The sequence below is a fragment of the Schistocerca americana genome, chromosome X (assembly GCF_021461395.2).
Source record: "Schistocerca americana isolate TAMUIC-IGC-003095 chromosome X, iqSchAmer2.1, whole genome shotgun sequence".
NCBI classification, from domain to species: domain Eukaryota; kingdom Metazoa; phylum Arthropoda; class Insecta; order Orthoptera; family Acrididae; genus Schistocerca; species Schistocerca americana.
In genome coordinates, this window is record NC_060130.1 from 85,360,824 (window position 1) to 85,385,656 (window position 24,833).

The following is a 24,833-nucleotide window of genomic DNA, read 5'->3' on the forward strand; positions in this document are numbered from 1 at the left end:
TGGAAAATGACTTTTTTTCAACTCTTTCAGTTGTTTCTCTACGCCTGGACTGCTTATTAGTATATTGGCCCACCAAAGTCTGTTTGATGGTCAAACTACAGTATGTCTGTACGATTCTCCTGCATGAACGGTTTCTTAAATGTAAAATTTAAAATTTTGACTTTCATTTTTCTATCTTCTACTGTCACACCAGTCTGGTCGACAAGTGGCTGGATGGAAGCCTTAGACCCACTAAGCAATTTTACAAAGGACCACAATTTTCTTTGGTTCTCGGCCAGATCTTTTGCTGAGGTGTGACAGTGGTGGTTGATTTATTAACTTCAGTAACCATAGGTGCCATGATGACATCATGTTCACTAATCCCTGCCTTTATGCTGATGCCGTCTATAACAAAAGCCTCTTTGAACCTACAAGGTCTAAGACACTTTAAATTGCACATGGGCTGCTGAACTAGCGGCTCAAGACAATTTTTGGAAAACATGTTCAAAAGTACATCACAGGACTGTATCTGTACCCCTACAATGAATCCAGAGACGTCCCAGTCTATACTCAGTAGGTTAAAAGTTGCTTCCAACTAGTACTACATGATCTGGGTATTTATGCATTGATGACTGTGGACTTTTTGTTTGAATGATTCTAGAGCTATCACAGTCGAATCAGATTGCCAGTTAATTTGATTTCACTATGACCTTTTATATGGGACCAGATAACTTCACTGTCATAATTTCAACCACAATAGGAACAATATTTTTGTCTACTGCAATGGACACTTCTCCTCCTATGGGTTCTAATCTGACTTTCCAATATACATTCCATGACTCGCTAAATATTTTCGAGATTTCTCCTTTTGGTTTCAGTCAGCTCTTGGGCCCAAGGATAGTCTGAGTGCGAGAACTTCCCTGGAGGGCAGTAAATTCAGAAACTATGTTACAAATACTTGGCCAATTTACTGATAAAAGTTTGACTGTCAAAGTGTCTTTGCTACGAACATGGGATGATTTCCCTATTTGCAAATTGGCTGGTGAGTGTTCAGACCACCTTAAACTACTGCCTAGCCTTAAAAAAAAAAAAAAGAAAAAAAACACACATGTGCATTCCATAAGTACTCTGCCAACCAAGTAGCTGCTTCCCTTGTGTAGTCACCCCTGACATACCAAGGGGAGTCCTAAAATTACCCATCAATAACATAGGTCCAGAAATCTGCAGCCAGGACTGTCTCTGAGTCGACAAAGTCTTTGGTTGAGAGCCTCTACTCAATTCCAAAGCAAAGGACCTTGATCAACTCGAGGAACAATTCTGCAAATTGCGAGCGCTGCTTAAAACTCATGTGCAAGACCAGCAGCCTTCACCACCTCCTCCAGCCACATGCACGAATTGAGGATGGTCACAGAAGGAATGCAACAGGCACCGTTGGTGCCAACATAAGCCACAATTTGCAAATGACTACACCTTTCACACTCAACAGTTGTAGGCGAGGCTGCCTCCACACCTCTGATGAGGACCCTCGGCAGATATACCAAGTGCACATTGGTTTTCTTTCCAGCCCTGAATATTACCTTCCTAAGGGGTTCCATAATGTGTTGAACATTGGAACTCCCAGTAGCTAGCAAATCGCTGCCCCCATATGCCTGCTCAGACCCTGCTGAAGGAATGGCCACCTGTTCACTCACAGGGCAAATAGGCGAGGCCAGACAGCTAGCCTCCACATTGGCCCTACACCTCGAGCTACCCATAAGTGTTAACAACTGCCACTCACCCTGATGTGACAGCGGATCAACCGCATCAGGTACACTAGGACGTGCCTCAGCAGTAGAGCCGATGGGCTAAAAATATGACAGCTGAGACGTCCCTCATGACATGCCAGATTCTCCGCCATCGCTACACATCCTCTGATCCCGTAGTCTTCCTCGCCTCAAGTTCTGTTAGCCCCTGCCCCACACCCACATTCATTCATGCCCCTAAATTCACTCACCCAGCACTCTCATATTCCTCTGTGTGGTCACCATTTCCTCTGTTCTGTGTCATCTCCTCAATCCACTCCCCCAGGTCACTGTGCGTTGTGTACAACTCCCTCAGCCTGTGAGCAGAATTAGCTCATCAGCACCACATTTCTATCATGTACACCTACTGCCTCTCCCTCCCAGCCATCAGCCACTCTTTCCAATCCTTGCTATCACTCCCCACCCATTTCTCTCCTCACCCACCACACCTGACACCAACCTTTTTAAGTCAAACTGCAGTTCTAAAATCGTGTAGCCATGCAGGTGTATATGTAGTGTACTATGGCTAAAGAATGATTTGTCTGAAAGCTAGCATTGCTTTCTGTCTTGTTTATATGCCTGTTGGCAACTGAACAATAAGCTAAGTTACTCCTTCCATTATTTATATCCCATAAAGTATATACTTACCTGCAAACTTAATTTTTCATCATATCAATAGAAATAGTGTTAGTGTTTCAAGAAAAATATAGTTAACTAAGAAATTCAGAGAAGTGCTTGTGAATAATATACAAAGCCTTGGAGTCCAAGACTTTTGTAACATTCACTGTTAGAGATATTTGCCACAAGATGATTTTGGGGTTAAGACTGATTGAAGTCCATACTTCAAATTACTGGAACAGGGCAATAAAGAGGCCACAGATATTAGAATGTTCCTTAACAATTTTAACAGTGAGTTATTTATTCTGTTTGCATTTACCATTTACAAGTAGTTTTTTCTTTTTTTTTGATCACAGATGTGAACCAGTAATCTCCACCCACCTCTTTTTACACATTACAAAAATATACCTTTTTCTACAGTACAGAAGGAGTTGTCAAGGACAAGATTTTTCAGTTTGTTTTCAAATTTAGTTTTACCCCCTGTCAGACACTTTATATCATTTATTAAGTGATTAAAATTTTTGGTAGCACAATTGTGAACCACTTTTTGTGCTAAAGACAGCCTTAAGGTGGAGTAATGAATGCCATTTTTTCTTCTGGTATTGCAATTATGTACATCACTGTTCATTTTGAACTGCAGCATAATATTTAAAACAAATTTCATTAAGGAATAAATATACTATGAAGCACTAGTCAAAATGTCTAACTTCTTAAAGAGACATCTACAAGATGATCATGGGCAAGTACCAATATTAATCTTACAGCATGTTTTTGTGCTATGGAGACTTTCTTTCTTAAAACTGAGTTATCCAGAACACTATTTCACATGACACTGTTGAATGAAAATACACAAAATATGTGTACTTACTGATTTGTCTCTCCCCTAAGATTTGCAACGGATTGAAGTATAAATTTGGTTGAACTAAGTCGTTTCAGATGTGCAGAACTGAATATGCTGTGTATCTTTGAAACAGAGTGAAACCAGTCACACAAAACCATTCAATAATATTATACGTTTAAGAACATTATTTACCATTTCTTCTGCTGCTGTATAAATGTTTACACTGATTACAATCTTCACAATAAAGGATGGCAGCCAAAAACAGTTGCAGGATAGAATTTTTTTTTTTATTAAATTCTTGACCAAGGTTTCGGTACATATAAATATACCTTCATCAGAAGTACATTTCCTGAATAGAAAGACACATTCATTAGAAAAGCCATATCAACGAAAGTGAGTAACAGAAGCTTAAATAACAGTGAAATTGCTAAAGTAATACAGGCACATAATCTTTAGTACTTACTAAAATTACATCATGCACTGGAGAATAATGAAACAATTATGCCAAAAGGCGTCGTCAGTAATTAAAATATCATCTCCATTTGTACGACATGTGTAATGGGTACAGGATCAAAGCGAACAGTTTAACAATGTTACTTCGCCTATGAACTGTTGAGACACGAGTGTGAAGGCACTAAGGTAGATTGTTTCGCTGAGAGAGGGCACTTGCATGTGCCAGACTCGCGCATATTACAATCCATAAATACATACATAAGCGCATCAAAATTATTAAAGGTTGTGTTAATTCAAACTTTGTCTTAATAAATAAAGCGTATCACGCCAATTAAAGACATTTATGTAAACTATAATATAGAACCAAATTTATCTGTGTCCTAGTGTCAAACGGATAAAGCTTGCGCTTGGAACATTTAACGAGAGAGGGCACTACTATAATGCGCGAGAGTCTCACGTAATGTAGGCAGTGAAATACATACTAGCAAAACAACCAAAATGTTCTAATAAAACGAAACCATCTGTCTGTATGAATAAAACATAGTAGTCATTTAACCACACATACACATTGAAATTCATAATTAACAAACATCACAATATGTAGATCCCAACAAGATAGGAAAAGCGCATTTCACCGGCATCATCAAGCAAGAAAATAACTCCTAGTCAGCCAGACTATATTACATTAAGGCAATGAGGGGTTTGAAACTGTCTAAAAAATTTTTGTTTCGAAGCTGCACCTGTTCATTAAGAACAAAACCATCTTTTAGAGACAGATGCTTGAAAATCTCTAATTCTTCGAGCAAGTCTAGTTTGTCACCTTTATCAGCTTCATGAAGCAGCTCTACGTCGTCCAGTTCTCTTGGCGTGTGCTGTAAGAGCCATAGATGTTCAGCAAAAGTGGAATTATATACGTTTTCCCCATTTTTACCTAACTTGTGTTCTTTATACCTAACTTTAATGGGTCTACCTGTCTGCCCTATGTAATAGTTTGGGCAGTCGTTACAAGTAATTTTGTATACACCAGACTTAGTGCTGAGTTCTTCTCGTGCTCCAATATTATGAATTACTCTACGTTTGAGGCTATTATTCACGGAAAAAGCAACTCTATAACCGTATTGTTTCTGTAAAAGTCTTTTAATCTTATATGAACGTTCCCTAAAAATGGAATAGAAATGAAGTTATTACTCTCATAGTTCTTTGCCCTGTTATCTCCTAAAGTAGAAAATTTTACAGCTGTTTTTTTCTTAGCAATTTGGTCAATTAATTTAGGGTCGTATCCATTGTTAGTGGCTATTGATTTTAATAAAAATATTTCATTTTCAAAACAATTCTGTGCTAAAGGTGTGCTCACAGCGCGATGAACTGCAGAATGAAAAAAGGCGATCTTGTGAGTTTGAGGATGACAGGAATCTGCTGGAATAATATTATCAGAAAAAGTTTCTTTACGGAAAATGTCGAAGCTAACGGTGTTACCCGATAACTTAAGTTTCAAATCAAGAAAATTGAGTTCTCTCTCGTTATTTTGTATCTCTTTTGTAAATTTCATTTTCTCGTGGAAACTGTTGAAAACATGAAACAGTTGTTGTAGATCTTGGTCACAACCTTGAAATAGTATGAGTATATCATCAACATAACGAGCATAAAAAGAAATCTTATTGCCTAACGTAGGGTTGTTTTTGAAGAAATTTTCTTCTAGTGCATTCATAAAGATGTCAGCAAAGATGCCAGCTAACGGGCAACCCATGGCTAAGCCGAATGGTTGCTCATACATTTTACCATTAAACTGAAAGTAATTGTAATCTAGTACAACCTGCAGTAGTGACATAAGTTCCGACAACTGTAGCTCACTTAAAGTTTTATGTTGTCGAATGTTACCTTCAATAATCTTAAGAGTGATATCCACTGGAACATTGGTGTATAAACTTACGACGTCAAAAGAAACCAAACGAGAGGAAGAAGTGATCTCTATTGATTTTAGCTTGTTTATTACATCAGCACTATTTTTAACAGAGTAATTGTTTTCAAAAACAAAAGCTTCTTTAATTTTAGTGTGTAAAAATCTCGCTAATTTGTGATGTGGGCTCTTTATTCCATTAACAATGGGACGAACTGGGTGTTGACTTTTGTGTACCTTAAACTGACTTCTAAGCGTAGGTGCTCTAGGGTTCATGTTAATTAAGGTTTTCTTTTGAAACTCTTTCATAAGATGTTTACTTCTCCTTAACGTATCTCTAATTTGCTTTTGTAACGTAGGGGTATGATCTTGCTCAATTTCAAATATACCATTTTCTTCGAAAAAAGCCAAAGTTTTAGCAATGTATTCACTTTTATAGGCTACAACAAGCGAATTTCCTTTGTCTGATTTAGTGATGAGAGCCTCATTATTTTTTAATTTACGGTTAATACTAGTAATAATGTTACCACCTCTCTGTTTTAAATCATACAGACAGATGGTTTCGTTTTATTAGAACATTTTGGTTGTTTTGCTAGTATGTATTTCACTGCCTACATTACGTGAGACTCTCGCGCATTATAGTAGTGCCCTCTCTCGTTAGATGTTCCAAGCGCAAGCTTTATCCGTTTGACACTAGGACACAGATAAATTTGGTTCTATATTATAGTTTACATAAATGTCTTTAATTGGCGTGATACGCTTTATTTATTAAGACAAAGTTTGAATTAACACAACCTTTAATAATTTTGATGCGCTTATGTATGTATTTATGGATTGTAATATGCGCGAGTCTGGCACATGCAAGTGCCCTCTCTCAGCGAAACAATCTACCTTAGTGCCTTCACACTCGTGTCTCAACAGTTCATAGGCGAAGTAACATTGTTAAACTGTTCGCTTTGATCCTGTACCCATTACACATGTCGTACAAATGGAGATGATATTTTAATTACTGACGACGCCTTTTGGCATAATTGTTTCATTATTCTCCAGTGCATGATGTAATTTTAGTAAGTACTAAAGATTATGTGCCTGTATTACTTTAGCAATTTCACTGTTATTTAAGCTTCTGTTACTCACTTTCGTTGATATGGCTTTTCTAATGAATGTGTCTTTCTATTCAGGAAATGTACTTCTGATGAAGGTATATTTATATGTACCGAAACCTTGGTCAAGAATTTAATAAAAAAAAAAATTCTATCCTGCAACTGTTTTTGGCTGCCATCCTTTATTGTGAAGAATTTTAACAGTTGCTGCTGCAGCCATGTTTAAAATCTTGAAACTGATTACAATACTAATGTCATCTGTAAAAATAAATAATTCTGCTGCTTGTACATTAGGTAGGTCGTTACATATACGAGAAACAATAGGGGACCTAAGATTGAGACCTGGAGAACCCCATAAGTGATTTCTCCCCAGTCAGAAGAATCTCCCTTGCTTACATTGGTTGAATTTGAACCAAGCACAACTTTCTGGTTAGATATGGCATCACCCACAGGTTGGGTATACCATCAATTCCATAAAACCTCAAGTTTATCCAAGGGAATATTCTAATTTACATTGTCAAATGCCTTAGATAATTCATAGAAAATATCAACCAGCCCTATTTTGTTTGTTAATGCTTGTAAAATTTGGTGAGTGGATGTGTAAATGATATTCGAAAACTGAGCAATTTTTCTGAAATCAGAACTGTGATTTACTGAGGATATTACTGTTGTTCAGCTGGAATGCTGCTCTAGAATACATTACCCTCTAAAAAATTTTGGAAAATTATGTCAACAGTGAAACAGGTCAGTAGTTATTGACATCTCTTCTATAATTTTTCTTATAGATGTGTTTAATAATGGTATATACCAATCTTTCTGGACTTAATGATGCATTACATATTTCAGGAAAGATGTGAACACATCTTTAGTACTCTTTTGGAAATTCCAGAGGAACTTTTATTTTTGAGTGAAAATATAATTTTCTTAATTTTAGAAGGAGAAATGGGTGGTACATCCATATGACAGAATTTTACATGACTTGCTTTTTCAACATACCATACAGCTTCGATTTTTCTCTTGAACTGTTTGTCCCTGTATTTTCTACTACATTCAAAAAATGATTATTAAACATATCTGCTACCTGTGACTGATCATTTATAGCCCTTCCATTTAAATAAATAGTGATGTTATCCTGTTCGGTGGCCTGTTGTACTCTCACTCATTTCACTGCATTCCACGCAGATTTAAGTCTGTTACCAGAATTACTGATTTATAGCATAATGTGCATGTTTCTTGACTTTTTAATAACTTTTCGTAATAATTATGAGTACTTTTTGTAGCGTGCAACTCCAGCACGATCTTTGCTTATTCATGCCAATAGATAAAATTACCTTTTCCTTTCACAAGACACTTTAATCCCTTTATTGAACAATAGTTTTATACATGGATATACAAAAAGCAATGTGCGGAAGCAGGTATTTTATACAAAGAGATTACAGATAAGCAGAAACCATATATTTTACACAGTGGTGAGAACAGTGTCGCTGGAGATGATATTTCGCTGCGGCCCCTGATGTTGTCTGAAGTTGCAAATAGGGGTGCACAACTAAGTTAACACCTATAGACCACTGCCAACTTATTGTGAATCAGTTGGTTTTCTGATGACAGTGGAGAATATTGCCAATCAACTAAGTCTACACCAATTTGATGTGACAATCACCGAGACCATTCTATATGACATATCAACTACGAAAAACTTTGTGGCTGTATTGACAACATTAACAGCTGGGACATACAGCACAGTTTACATATCTGTAGGTATCTATGGAGCTAAAAGTAAATACCCAAATTTTGCACATGGATGTACATTCTATGTTTATCTCATAGAAGTTGTACGAAATATGCTCCTGCATGAAATCAAAGGTTAAAAACAAACACATGCAGTGGAGAATATCCAACAAAAATAGCCACTTAGTCCTTAATGTAATATGAGGACTTTATTTCATAACATAATTAGAAAACACACACAACTGTCTGATGGTAAAGGAGACTGCAGAAAAATTTCTATCTGGCTAGGACTAAGAAAATAACAAGAAGGGGAAATTTCAACAGGACATTAGAATAGTCTGGTCCTTCCGAGAGGCACTTCATCTCATAAGAAACATAATTCAAATACCTGGATACAGTTATCTATTGAAACTGTTTGAAATCAATTAGTTTCATAGAAATTATTAATATTTTTGTACAAAGTTTATTAATACTTACTGTAACAGCAGCGGGTTGACGACCAGACATGAGCTGATATAATGTCTGTAAAGGATCATTCATCTTCAGACCATTGGCAAATCTCATCATGACCTGAGCATGTGTTCGCTTATCCATTTTTGAGGCAAGGAATAAAGCATGTCCCCAGAGACCATGCTTCATTGCCCATTCTGCAAATAATTAGGGAAAAATTTGTTTAAAATTACAGATTATTCAGTGGATGAATTTACAGTGAATTAAGTGTGAATAAATAACGAGAAACAATAATTACAAAAAACAGCAATGAATACATTCCTGGGGTTTGCATTTCTACAGTGTTTTTTTTATTGCTCACTTTGACTGTAGAAATTTTCAGTAAAGCCATTCAAGGCTGTCAGGGTACTGTTGAGTGCTAGCTGACTCCAAAAAATACTGTGGGGCCTACATACTTGTGAAATGATTATAAATTGAACAAGACATTCATTACTGAGGAAACTGGTTTACAAAAAAGCATGGCAAGATTTCACTTCTACTGCTGAAAATCTGCACCCATTAATGTAGTGAACCATACCTATTTGACTGTCACTGGCCTCATATACATATATAAATTAAAGTCTCCCACAGTTTCTGTCTCTGTGTTTGGGCTAATTTTAGCACCTACAGTAAGGATTTTGATATGATTTTCACTAATAGATAGACTGATTTACAAGGAACATTTTTATATATAATTTACAAATATTTCATAAAAATTGGCTGAACTATAACAAATTGAAGTCCCCATCATCGTAAAACTGCTCAGCTGCAGCGCACATTGGGATGCATAACATATTAAGCAGGTGAGAACAGATTTTTTGGTACAGAATTTATGTTTAAGATGTGTGAAGGGAAATACAGGGAACAGTCACACAGAAAAGTCTGCTTGTGCTGGAATGGTGCTGTAGTCAGTCGGCCAGGAAGTGACCATAGCTTGCACTGAACTCCACTGTGGTCGGGCGGACCACGGCGTACTGGTGCTACAGTTGGGTAACTAAAAAGTGGCTATCACTCGCACGGAACTCGCACTGTAGTTGAGCAGACTAGACAGTGTGGTAACTTGTAGCTCTCATCATTGCCATAATTAGATATGTAACAGAAAATGTTCTTGTCTCCTGAGAACTTTGCTGACATGTGTTGCTTAAGTTGTTTAAATTATATGAAACTGACAATATTCAGTTGCTTATTGTTCTCCAAATTTTAAATGCAATTCTGCGCATCTGTCTGTAACCAAAATTACCACTACACCAGATAAGTCATCAGGCTGTAGCTACTTAGTGTTACCAGCATGAAGCTGAGCTATGTCACTTGTTTTCTATAATAAGATGGTAGTCTTCTTTGCCACCATTGTCACTGGGAACACACTAGTACAGCTGCCATTTACTGACAGGATATTCTATATTTGAGTACTATACAATGCTGTGATAGTGCTTTATGTCAAATTTTTCAGCAGTGTTAAGACAAATGTGCAAAAGTCTACGCAATACTATGTTAAAAATGCCTAACTGAATAGCTGCTACTTAAGAAGGCAAAATCAGTATTTTGAATGTGGTACTCGAAGTATGTTAACATTTCTTGGAGAGGTCAGTTGAATCAAAAAAGGTTAAATATAATGAATTGTCAACATCAAGATAATAAGCTATAGCACAGGCTCATACAAAGGTGGTCAAAGGAATTTACTTTGCCAAGTTAGAAGGATTATCTCAACATTAGTCTACAGTTGGTAATGTTTCTTGGAGAAGCAACTCACTTCAGTTTTAAAAGTTGCTTCTAGTTTACTGACAGCTTCAAGAAATACAACACAGAAGAAAATTAATGCTCATCTCTCATATAAATAATTTTCACTCTTTTTTTTGCCATTCCTCACTACAAATAAACTCCATCTATGTCTAACTGCGATCACAAATAACTGCAAAAAATGCAACTACTTCTCCAGGCAGTACTGTCATAAAAAATTATTTCAATATTACTGTAAAACTCCATATTAATGAACCCACTTTTAATTAATATTTCTGTTGGTTCCAGTGAAATTGCCAAAAGAAAGATGTTACTTGGATTTGGTTTTAATGATCCTTTTGTAAGGAAAAGTTCACTTTTAAGGAATAAGTATTAGTTTCTAAACTGAAATCTATTCATAATGAGAGTCTTAACATTTTTGAATGAGTTGTGTTAAACTGTTCACAGAGAAAATGTCAATAACTCTCAATCTATTCTTATTGCTCACAGCTGATTCTTGTCAAAATAGACCAGTAAGTATTTAAATGCTTGTATATAGGAGCTACGTTACTTTAGTATGTGTCAAACACTTTATGGAGTGATCTTCTTCTTCTTCTTCGTTTTCTACATCACAGTTTTAGGTAGATAATTTTGAACAAGTGCCAGTTCCCACACACACAGTTCAGATGATATGTCATCACAGAAAACATTGCCCTTCAGTTCTAGTGCGCAAACTGATTACTCTGTACTGATCGTCAAAGTGTTAAATACTACAATGGAAGTTTACTGTAGTTATGGCTAGCAACATAAAAAAAAAGCTTTGAGAATCGGCAGAAGCTGACCATTATTCTAATGAAGAGGACTATCTGAACATTAAACTCTTCAACAGGTGAAAGAAATATAATTTGAAACAGTCTTTTTTTCTGCAGGATATACTGAAAAATAAGAAGGCATTCTTGAATGCTGGAACTCTGTCTTTTGTATTTAAAAAAGTAAGAACGTTCATGTTTCAACCTTCCAAATGGCCTACACACATCCAGTTTAAACGAACCATTATCCCCTCATGTCAAAATTCGGACAGTTTTCTGAACTGAAGGTGTGTAGGTTATACTAAGTTTCCCTGCCAGTTCCCTGAAAGCTGGCATTCTGTGCAGTTTGTGTGGGACAATAAAGTTACAATGGAGAACAGAAAATGTTCAAATGTGTGTGAATTCTTAAGGGACAAAACTGCTGAGGTCATTGGTCCCTAGACTCTCACACTACTTAAACTAACTTATGCTAAGAACGACACACACACCCATGCCCAGGGGAGAACTCAAACCTCTGGCGGGAGGGGCTGTGCAATCAGTGACATGGCGCCTTTAAACGTGCAGCTAGGAGAACAGAAAAAGGAGAGCTTTTTCTCCACACAATTGGAGTAAGAAACACATTCTACAGCCACAATTCCAGGTTGAGATTAGGTACAGTTGCCAGATGTCGTAAAATAAAAAGAGTGGCCACTTATTTGTTTATAACAAAATCACAAAAAGTTACATGGCCCTTCCATATATTTATTAGAGTGTATAAAATATAAAGAACACAAAACAACATACTAATCATTTTCAGACATTCTTAACTTTAAACTAATTTTCTAGTGAAGGCTAATGCATCAGGAGCACATTCTGAACCATGCGTGAATTAGTTTGCAGATGCTGGAGAAAGCAGTGTAAGTTAGTATTGCTGGTTGTTGCTACAGTTTGGAAGCTCACGCATTGCCAGCATTCACAAAATTCAACATTACAGAAGAAACTATGATAAAGTCATATTTTCAAGAAGATAAGTTTTAAGATTATATTTATTCCATGAAATATAGTTTATAATTGACTTACACACAAAAACGGAGAATTATTCACTCCAGGTAAAAAAATAAGGAGCAGAAGAAAATTTGGGCAAAAAAACGGAAGGTCCGTTAATAATGGAGAGTTTAGTAACATTAAGTTCAGGTTACAGGTGATTGGGGAAATTGTACAATTACAGTGGCAACTGTTCATTTATCATCGGTGAAGTCTAGTCTCTTGGGCAGGTGGACAGCCTGTTTGAAATAAGCAGTCATCTTGAGTAGTCGCTCAGACATGACATCGCATGTAACAAACTGACTGGTTAAACAAAAATTTAATTCGAGAATGTGAGGTAATTGACTTTGAAAGTACTGAACATTGGAAGATGAATGTGTTGCCATGTCTGACAATGAATGTGAATCCAGGAACATTTTTCATGCTGATGGAACTGATATGATCTATAATTTATTAACGTAAAAAAAATATTCCTAGTCCATTCAGTAGAAAAATGTCAAGGAGGTTGTATGTTAACAGTGATGGCAGTTAAATGTTTCCAGCATTAACAAGGAAAAATTTTAAACTCTCAGGTGATCTAAAAATATAAAAGCAATACTGTGCACATACAATTTTACTGCAATGCCTGGATGACAGTTGAAATTTGTATGACGTTTCTTAGGAGTGTAGATGCTGAGATGGGTGGAGCAGGAAGGAAGATAATTCTTATTACAGACAGATATCGTGCACACCCAAAGGTTGCGACATTCCTTTGGAATGTTGATGTGTTTCTACCTGTTAACTGTACGTGTTACCTGCAGCCTCCTGGACATAATTCATCCTGTGGGAGCTAAATACAGACTGGCTGTGGTGCAAAGGTCAGTTTCATTCATGGAAAGAAAAGAAGTAACAAGAGTGGATAATTTGCAGGCTATGCACATGTTTGCTGCTATCTGTAATGTTTTGAAACCTGCTGGCTGTGGCTCAGTGTCAGTTGCCATGTTATTACATGGTAGGAAAATGTCATGGAGGTAATTTCCCTGAATGCTGTCACACATACTTCAGCATGTATGACATTTCAAGACACTGTTGTGATTACAGACAGCCTGACTTTTGTGGTGTTCTAATAAAGAACCAAGCACAGTTGGTAAATGATGGGAGGATGAAGAAGGGGGAGAGGAGGAGAGGATGATGGTGATTCAGCTGCCTTTTGCTGCAGCTGTTAGAAAGTGTTTTTCATTGGTAAGTGTAGATGAGTTGGTTTTAGCAAATACCAACCAGCTACAGTGACAATTCCTCTCAGTATGTTATGCTGGCAGGAAATAGCAAACTACACATTTTTATAGTTTTTTTATTCATGAAATAAATTATATATTTAAGGATTTTTTCCTTTTCATGTAACTGTATTTGTCTATTGCATTATCTTAATAATATAAACAATTTATTCTTCATTCCAGATACTGCCTTTAAATCTAGATAGCAACTGGTGATTTTAATGTAAACTTAAAATGCATGCCTATTAAATTAATGAATCGTGTGTAGCACAAAATAATGTATATTTTTTGTAATTTGCTACGACCAAGTCACGTGCATTTGTCCATTATAATTATCCGGGCTGTTATGCCGTGGTCGGATGATGAATTCTGTGTCGATTCCCAACGTTTCATCTCCGACTGCGGGAGACATCTTCAAGGGGGTCCGTAGCTCAATGGAAGGTCCAACACACACACTGGCTCACTACTGAGCTACGGACCCCCTTGAAGATGTCTCCCGCAGTCGGAGACGAAATGTTGGGAATCGACACAGAATTCATCAACCGACCACGGCATAAAAGCCCGGATAATTATAATGGACATGCTATTTCCGGCCGTGAAAGTCTACATTTTAGTATCATGTGCGTTTGTGACTAACTAATTCTACCAATTTAGGCTAAAAACTTCTAAATTCTGATTATGGATAACTTCATTAACATACTAAGATTAAACCCCTAATCAAGGGAAATACCATTTAAGGAAAAACTATTTAAGCCCGCCAGAGATTTGTTTAAAGGAACAGGTTGACTATAGTATTAGTAATTTACTCAGCCAAAAATCATTTTACAAGTTTAATTTACTTATTAAATATATCTACAAGGTGTTTCATTATACTAGCTAGACTATCAGAATTTTTTAACAGGAAGTACTCTCCTAACGAAACAATCAAGCTCACTAGAGATACCAAAGATTAATAATCATCTGATACTAAATGTCACAGAGATCTGCAAACAAACTGATTCTAGATAAGATACCAAGACGTATTTACCCAGTGCTTCCTTTGTGTTGCCATATAACAAATATTCTCGAAATTGGTTTGTCACATCTTCTTCACATTTCTTATTCATTTGCTCATCTGTACGGACCTCACATACATTCTGCTGAGGAACAACAGGATTCCCAGCAAGTGAACTTGTTGAAGATGATGATGAAGAAGAAGAGCACGAAACAAGCAGCTCTGCTATATCCGCTCCAACTACTGTCTGAAACATCATGTGAATTGTTATACATACATTATGAGTTTTAAGTTATGCTCCCATTTATTTAAGAAACCACCAAGTAATCTGTTTAATGCCTTTATTTGAATCATTAGTCGTTGAAGCCAATATACAGGGTGATTCAAAAAGAAAGAACAGATTTCAATTGTTTATTACTGACAAACTATGAAAGATAGAAACACATTGCGCATGTCACTGGATAGAGGAAGGTTCAAAGTTGTACGTCTGCACAGACACTTTACCATACACTCAATAGGAGGACCGTGATCGCTCAAGAAACATTGAAATGGTAGCCCATTTTATTCCATACACAACTGCACAGGTCCCTGTCTATTTAACTGATAGCTTCAACAATACAGTCTTTAAGAGTAGCTGCCATAGGCTGAACGTAGACTCTGCCTTACGTAACCCCCAAAAAAATCACAAGGTATGAGGTCTGGTGACCTCAGAGACCAAAAGCAATGAACAAGATCTTGTTGTCCATCTCTTCCAACCCGATGTTGTGGTATGGTGTTGTTAAGGTAATGCTGCACCTCAAGATGAAAGTGAGATGGGACAGTGTCATGCATAAAAATGAGATCATTGGAATCTTCATGAAGTTGAGGAAACAACAAATTTTGCAGCATGTCCAGCTATGAGATTCCTATCTTAGTTTTCTCCATATAAGAGAAAGGTCCTTAAATTTTGTGTTCGCAAATAGCACAAAACACACCCAGTTTAAGTGAGTCTCTCATGTTTGACAACTTCAGAATTTTATGCCACCAAATTCTTACATTATGAAATGTCGATACATCTGAAAAGGCAAGTAATTTGGAAAAAGTGTCCTCTGCCATATCCTGGAAAATTTAAATGCAAAATTTGTATTTGTGTTACAGTTGCTGAGATACAATTGCTGCAGTATCTGCTACTTGTAAGGCTTCATATGCAGGCATCATTTCAGAACATACCACACTGTTGTTTGAGGAAGTTGAAATTCCTTACCTGCCTGTCTTGTGAACAGGTTGTGTGTGACTGCATCTCAGTTATGCTCAACATTTTCATCAGATGTGCATGGCCAATGAGTGCTCTTATCTTTGCATATGCAACAAACTTCCACGAATTTTGTATGCAAGTCATAAATCTGCTGGTGCAGACGTGGATTCTTGCTGAATCAGCAGCAGAATGCAAGCTGCACTTCAACAATGGACTGACTACATGAGAATTCCAACATACAAACTTATTTCTTTTGGGGTGTAGTCACTGTGTCAAAACTTACAATCTTCCTCTATCCAGTGACATGCGCAATGTGTTTCTCTTTTGTAGTTTGTAATAAAAAATTGAAATCTGTTCTTTCTTTTTGAATCACCAAGTACAGCTAAGTAGAAGTAACCTCTTCACCCCTTAAAGACTTATTTCTCATACATCAGTTAATACATTGGCTACAAAAAACACACTTATCAATTTTTGGGGGAAAAAATCCTGCTTTGTCTGAATATGCTACCTAAGTTTTAGCAGGCTACATAATCTTGATTTTTCTATTAATCATGTTTATGACTTTGTAAAACACCATTTTGAAACTGCCCTTTAAGATCAATGACATCTGCACATCTCTGCAAGACATTATCACAGTGAAAAGTGAACTGCACCAGATAAGGTTTATGTATGTTAGTTCTCATTGTCTCTAAAAATAAAATACCACCAAACCTTAAGTTCTTTTGTTAATGTAAGGTTTATATTAAAAAGACGGTATCATTGTATCATTTGTGGACAGCACATACAGAATAAATTAGCCACCATTTACAGTAAACATCAATATAGTTTAAGATTAAAATACAAGCACTTCATCTCATAAAATCTAAATGGTACTGATTCATGAAAGCAAACAAACACTGATAGAAGCATTGCTGACTTATAAACTCACCCCATTTTGCCTTAACAAGAGTATCAGAAGTCGCCAAAGTAATATAACTGAGCCTCGATCGTACAAGTTGGGATCACGTTCTGCCTTTTTGATCTTACGTGAGCAGAATGAAATTAATGAATTTTTATGTGTAACATCCCTGAAAACAATAAATATCTGTGTAGGTCATGCATTCACTACATATTTAACCAACAAAATTTCAAACGTAAAATAGAAATAACATGTTCATATACCTAATAAGTGGGCCAGGATAATCTTCTAAATCACTGTCAGGGATCATATGAGAAATATCACATATCTCTATGACAGCAGGCTGCCCTTCTAGGGGGCACTGAGGCAGAATTTTCAACATTCGACCTCTTGTGGTCCACACTCCTGAAATGAATTGATGATCTACATATTTATGGAGTACTAAGGAAATGAAAATTTCTGAACATTGAGAGTTGTGTGTATAGTGTACTGATGTAATGCAAACCACTTGAAACAGTAAGATATTTTAAGCATTTTGTTGTGTGAGCACATACAAAACAGTAATATTTTTTAAGCATTCCACTGTGTGAGCACATACAATGTGATTATAATGATGCCTTCACAACACATCAGTATACAGTCTCCAAAATGACATGTAGCATTCGAAAAATGAAATTTAAATTGTAAAAAAAGAACATTAGGGTTTACTGTCCCAATGGCAAAAAGATTTTTTACAGATGGAACTTATGCTCAAGTTTGACCACCTTTGTGGGCAGGGTGGGGGAGGGGGGGGGGGGGGAGAGAGAGAGGGAGGGAGGGAGGGAGGGAGGTGGTGGAGGAGGAGGAGGAGGATACTGGAGGTGGAAGGAGGAGATGGAGGAGAGGAGGAGATGGAGGTACGAAATTGGACATTGCCTTTCCAAAGTAGCCATCCTGACATTTGAATTTTCAATTTCTATTTAGGGAAGCAATACAATATCTATTTTTCAATGGGTACATGTAAATTTGGAACCCAATGGCACCAAATGCATGTATGGAGGCTTAAAAAAGCGACACTTTCTTCGAACAAATACTTTCACTATCTACAAAATTAAAAATAAATACACACTCTACAACTTTAAATTTCTTTCTTCTCTACCTTTGACATGAGCGGCCATAAATTTCACAGGTGTTAGACGCTGGGGAGTGGTACTTGCTGTTCCTTCCAGTACTGAAGGTTCAGATTGCTCACGTGGCCTGCAAGATAAAAAAATAAAATAAAAAATAAAATTAGTTATCAATTTAATTTTCACACTATCAAAAGTCAGTGGCAAAGGTTTGGACTAGGAATCTGAAAACTGCAACTCTGCTTATATTGCAATATGAAATCAAACTGAATACCTTTGTGAATGGAGTGTACTCTAGTAATGGAGGAGTACAAATCTTATTTTTAAATAGTCAAGTGTGTAATGCTTTCTATGTTACTAATCCTATGACATTCTTGTCCTTGATAATAATTTTGAGATATTAAATAATTTTATGAATTTAATAGTCCACTTATTTCACAGTTGTATGTACAAACAGTTTGCACTGGTATTGCAAAAGTGTATTTCTAGAACTTTTTAAAATCTGCTTGAAGAGTAATGGTAAAAACTACACTGAAAGGTAACTTTTTAAACTTAAACAAACCTGACATTACCAGTAACATTAACAGCACAAAATCTAATTTGAAACTGTTGACAGAAAACAGAAAATAAATGTCTAACCAGCTGTGAAAAATAAAGAGGCTTTACCGTCACCACCACAGAGTCTATAAATCAAATATTCCTGTTAAAGTTTAGCACAAAGGAACTCAATATAATGCACTTTCCTCTCATGATGCTATCTGGTTATTCTGAATGAGCTAAATTATTTCATTTGATTATTACAGTCTAGCAAAATCACAGAATGCAGAGCTTGATCCACAGTAACATGAATATTGTTGAAGCAAATCAAAATTACTTTCTGGATCACCAGTAGCAAACACACAGAACATTTCCACAGTATAAAAGAAAGGAGAAGAGAAACATATCAAAATCAATTTTGTTGTTATAGTTTCTCAGCATATCCATTTATAACAATATAAAATCTATATAACTAACAAGTATATCTACAGTGACATTAAATTAACATAACCAAAAATGTGACACACTACTGTAGTAGTTTAGTTACACACGAATAAATGTACTCAGATCACACCAAGGCTTTTAATAGCATTTTTCTAACAGTACACAAGAAAACACACTGTTCTGGCGTAACCACAAGCACCAGAACAAAGATGACGAATGTAAGAGAAGAGAAGGCGGTGAAACAACATCAGCCAAGGATGCACTTATTAAGACCGCATCATGATAGGAGCGGCCTCTACAAGAGGAGAATATAAGCGCTGCTCTTGCCACCCTCAGCCGCTCGGTATTCGGACAGTATCCGCACAGTTGTATACCAGCACTCGCAGAACAGTTATTAGTGATAGATATCCATTGCTTGTTTGAACATTGTCTATAGCAATGAACATTACTGTTTCCATGTCGCCCACTGCCTGTGAAACTTGGATGTAAATACAAATACAAGTTAAGTATTGTCATTCTTCTTATTTGTAATAAAAACTATTAATGTGATTTTGCTTTAATTGTTGTATAGCACTCCGAGAATGCAGCATCCTTTAGGCACCCTATACGAGATGAGTAGGCAGGACCTCACATTTTGCAAAGAGTATCTGCTGAACCTAGTGCCTGGTGGCCACGGAATTGTCGTTTCTGTTTTTTGTGCTGGCACCTTAATTCTCTCTTTGCAGGGGCGCTCACTGCTTTTAGAGTTTGTCATTTTTTCTAATTCGTGTTTTCAGATGGGAGTTGCAGAAATTGTCTTTGCTTGTGTCATAATTTTACTTGCCTGCCTTTACTTTTTTTTTCTTTTTCATTTGAATCTTTCAACATGCCCACCCCACCTGTCCCACCCCCTGCTCATGTGCCGCAGCTGCACACGTTAGATGCCACACAGCTAATGCATAATGCAAATGTTTCAGTTCCAGACTTAACAAATCTCCACATTACTCAACACAAGCCTGATGGAAGAAGCACTGCCTACTACAGCTGCTACACCACCTTTTCAACAGTTTTGTGAATGAGAAGAAGAATGGCTCGAGTGGTTGTCACAATTTGAAGCCCACGTCATCACCCACAATGTACCAGGAACTGTAAAACTTCCCTGTGTACTATCAACAGTAGGAAGTGCAGTGTTTGGACTCCTACAAAAACTGTTCCCTAACGCCACTCCGAGTGAACTTGCTTATGACGATGTGGTAGCGTCCCTAACTAACCGACAAGTGAGTGTGGTAGCAGCTAGGTATCAATTCTTTACTTGAAAAAAACTGTCATAACAAACTTATCACGGATGGATAACAGATTTGCAAGGTATGACAAGGAAATGCAAATTCAAATGTGCTTGTGGTGCTTTATATTCAGATGTTATGTTCCTTGATGCAATCGTGTACAATGTACCTGATGTCAAACTCAGAGAAAAAAATTTGGAAACAGTCCGATCTATCATTTCATCAGGTTGTGCAAAGACTAGGTCAGTAAGATTCTGGTGCCTTGTCGGCTCATACATTTGAGCAGCCAGCTATTTGCCAGGTCGAGTCCCTTTCTGGCACTCACCCCATTCCGCACTGGCAGCGTGCGCTTGCCATGTCGAGTAAACAACGTTCCACACCGTGTAAACAATGTTCCACACCGCATAAGCAGTTCGCAACACAGCCGGCTACACAGGCAAATAGAATTAAGTCTTGCCCTCAATGTTATTCGCGGCACAAATGCCAAGACTGCCCCTCCCGACAAGCTCAGTATTACACCTATGGTAGGAAAGGACACGTGCAATCCATATGTTTGCAACGGAACAAACATAAGAATTTGGCCCATTCGCAAAAATCTAGTCACAAGGACCATGTCATAAATGCAGTATATTCAATGTCTGCAATGGGTTTTAGCAAAAACAGCATGCGTGCGCCAATACTTTGCACGTCGGCATAGCCTCGCTGTGCAGATAGGTGTGAATCTTGTTCAGAATGACAGGACAGTCACGTGTGTTGATCTCTAAAGCTTTGCAAAAATAAGTGTTGCAGTTACTTCACCAAGGACACGGGGGGAGTGTTCATATGAAACAGTTAGCGCAACGACACTGTACTTGGCAGGGTATATACACCCAAATACACTCCTGGAAATTGAAATAAGAACACCGTGAATTCATTGTCCCAGGAAGGGGAAACTTTATTGACACATTCCTGGGGTCAGATACATCACATGATCACACTGACAGAACCACAGGCACATAGACACAGGCAACAGAGCATGCACAATGTCGGCACTAGTACACTGTATATCCACCTTTTGCAGCAATGCAGGCTGCTATTCTCCCATGGAGACGATCGTAGAGATGCTGGATGTAGTCCTGTAGAACGGCTTGTCATGCCATTTCCACCTGGCGCCTCAGTTGGACCAGCGTTCGTGCTGGACGTGCAGACCGCGTGAGACGACGCTTCATCCAGTCCCAAACATGCTCAATGGGGGACAGATCCGGAGATCTTGCTGGCCAGGGTAGTTGACTTACACCTTCTAGAGCACGTTGGGTGGCACGGGATACATGCGGACGTGCATTGTCCTGTTGGAATAGCAAGTTCCCTTGCCGGTCTAGGAATGGTAGAACGATGGGTTCGATGACGGTTTGGATGTACCGTGCACTATTCAGTGTCCCCTCGACGATCACCAGTGGTGTACGGCCAGTGTAGGAGATCGCTCCCCACACCATGATGCCGGGTGTTGGCCCTGTGTGCCTCGGTCGTATGCAGTCCTGATTGTGGCACTCACCTGCACGGCGCCAAACACGCATACAACCATCATTGGCACCAAGGCAGAAGCGACTCTCATCGCTGAAGACGACACGTCTCCATTCGACCCTCCATTCACGCCTGTCGCGACACCACTGGAGGCGGGCTGCACGATGTTGGGGCGTGAGCGGAAGACGGCCTAACGGTGTGCGGGACCGTAGCCCAGCTTCATGGAGACGGTTGTGAATGGTCCTCGCCGATACCCCAGGAGCAACAGTGTCCCTAATTTGCTGGGAAGTGGCGGTGCGGTCCCCTACGGCACTGCGTAGGATCCTACGGTCTTGGCGTGCATCCGTGCGTCGCTGCGGTCCGGTCCCAGGTCGACGGGCACGTGCACCTTCCGCCGACCACTGGCGACAACATCGATGTACTGTGGAGACCTTACGCCCCACGTGTTGAGCAATTCGGCGGTACGTCCACCTGGCCTCCCGCATGCCCACTATACGCCCTCGCTCAAAGTCCGTCAACTGCACATACGGTTCACGTCCACGCTGTCGCGGCATGCTACCAGTGTTAAAGACTGCGATGGAGCTCCGTATGCCACGGCAAACTGGCTGACACTGACGGCGGAGGTGCACAAATGCTGCGCAGCTAGCGCCATTCGACGGCCAACACCGCGGTTCCTGGTGTGTCCGCTGTGCCGTGCGTGTGATCATTGCTTGTACAGCCCTCTCGCAGTGTCCGGAGCAAGTATGGTGGGTCTGACACACCGGTGTCAATGTGTTCTTTTTTCCATTTCCAGGAGTGTAGAACAGTTGATGTCACAGTGTCACGCATGTGCGGAAAATCAGTTCGCTCCACCACAAAAATTTTCTTCTTGGCCTAAGTCACACTCGGTATGGCAACGTGTGCACATAGACTTTGCCGGACCTTTTTGGAACACTCACTGGTTGATTGTGGTTGACTCATATAGCAAGTTTCCTTTTGCTGTGCTAATGAACTTGACAATGTCACGGAGGACAATTCAGGTGTTGTCATCGATTTTTTGCCTCTAAGGTTTATCTGAGGTAATAGTGTCAGACAAAGGACCTCAGTTCATATCAAATGAATTTGAAACATTCTGTGAACGCAATGGCATACAGCATTTCACTAATGCACTGCTCTATCCACAGTCAAACGTCGAAGTGGAATGTTTTGTCAGAACCTTCAAGCAGCAGATGGCCAAACTTCACTCCACAAACACCAACGATCAAAGTTTGTAACTGTTTCTCGCCTCATATCATTCGCACCCATGAGGAGGACCATCACCAGCTGCATTCCTTCACGGCTGCTGTCAACAGACACTGCTCCACCCTCCTTAGGATCCGTCGCCAAAGGCAGGCCCCAAGTATCGCTTCGTGCCGCATGATGTTTTTTTTTACAGGGCTTTTTGCAGCAGCAGACATGAGCGCAAGGCAAGATAGTCCATCGACTTTGCGCTTGCATGTATCTTCTTTCAGGTCCAGATGACTTGCAGTGCCAACATCAAAATCAACTTTGCCTCTGTCATTTACACGATGATCTTTCAGTCTCTCTTTCCCCAAATTCAATGATCTAGAGGACAGCGCGGCCACAGCAGCTGCCAGAGGGTATCATCATGACACCACGGGACAACCCCACTGAGAAGGAGCCTTCACCTCCTCCGCCTCCTCTTGTCCTACTGATGGGGCTGGACCCACCCACACTGCAGCCATCGCCACCTTCTCCATCTGGTTCATGGCAGCAGGAGGTGGACACGTACCCTTCTGGTTGTTTTCCATCAGATGTTTCCGCCAAAGCGCAAGCTGGATGGTGGGGTACAGCCAGTAGCTTGACGTCCCCTGCAGCCACAGCTTCCGGCTCGGTGATGCGCTCACATTCCAGCCTCCCCCGTCAAGGTCGCACTCCCTACACAACAACGGTCCATCACATCACTTGGGGGGGGGAAGGGGGGGGGGGGGAGAGAGGAATGTTCTGGCATAGCCATAATCACTGGAACAAAGATGAAGAACGCAAGAGAAGAGGAGGCGGTGAAACGACATCGGCCAATGGTGCGCTGATTAGGGCCACACCATGACAGGAGTGGCCTCTAAAAGAGGAGAATGTAAGCACTGCTCTTGCCAGTCTCGGTTGGTTGGTATTCGCTCAGTATTTGGACAGTATTCGCACAGTTTTAAACCAGCACTGGCAGAACGGTTAGTGATTGATATCCATTGCTTGTTGAATATTGTCCTTAGCAAAGAACATCACTGTTTCCATATCGTCCACTGCTTGTGACACTTGTTGTAAATACATGTTAAGTACTGTCATTCTTCTTATTTGTAATAAAAACTATTAATGTGATTGTGCTTGTATTGCTGTATACCATTCTAAGAATGCAGCATCCTTTAGGCACCCTATACTAGATGAGTAGGCCCCCACACATACGATGAGGCACAATGGCACATTATGTTTTTGAAGTTTTGTTGTAAATCCTCAACACATTAAATGAACTTTTTCTGTATTGTGTTATAGTTATTGTTGCTGGAAGATACAAAGGGAACCAGCCCCATTTTCCACTATGAGGTTCTGTGTGCAAATTCCACACCTTGTTTGTTTGAATGTCCATACATGCACTGCAGCCACAAGGCTGATGTTTTCCTATAAGTTTAGTTGTAATCCTTAATCAGAACTGAGCAGTTTCAGAGAGCATAAGAAGAAGATTGCAACTATTTTGCAGCACAGTCTTTCTTGAGTGTTTAACTCTGTGAGAAGACTGGGGGAACTTCTTTGAGTCATTAAAGATGTTCTGCACTGAGACCAATATCATCCCTCGACCAGTGAAAAAGTAACTGCAGGAAATTACGGACGACGATTATCACGTATCATGACACTATAACGATGATTCCTTTGGGCTGTATTGAGCAGTACAAAGCAAGTTAACGTCAGTAAATTTCAGTTTTTTACTGGTATCAGCAGATAGTACATCATACACTGCAACACAATAAATGCTCCAAGAATTTAAAGTGCTATGCTATTTGCATCATTATAGCCAAAACCACAATTTTTCTTATATAGGAAGATCTAGAATGGTGTCCGCTTGGCCTTGTGAGACCAAATGAGGAACTGCTTGAATAAAGAAGCAGCTACATAACAGGATTCATCTACTGGCAAGAAAGG

At 38.9% G+C, this 24,833-nt stretch overlaps 1 protein-coding gene across 3 annotated transcripts in view; it reads right to left on the reverse strand.

Moving 5' to 3' along the window:
• LOC124556598 (protein transport protein Sec16A-like) overlaps positions 1–24,833 on the reverse strand; it is a 233,192-nt gene that overhangs the window by 70,032 nt on the left and 138,327 nt on the right. For all 3 annotated transcript variants that reach the window (XM_047130565.1, XM_047130564.1, XM_047130566.1), the window contains 5 exons: positions 17,955–18,052; positions 17,080–17,221; positions 16,847–16,985; positions 14,718–14,931; positions 8,878–9,047 (listed from right to left, as the gene is read on the reverse strand). In XM_047130565.1, the coding sequence (XP_046986521.1) occupies positions 8,878–9,047; positions 14,718–14,931; positions 16,847–16,985; positions 17,080–17,221; positions 17,955–18,052 (763 nt within the window). The remainder of the gene's footprint in view (positions 1–8,877; positions 9,048–14,717; positions 14,932–16,846; positions 16,986–17,079; positions 17,222–17,954; positions 18,053–24,833) is intronic.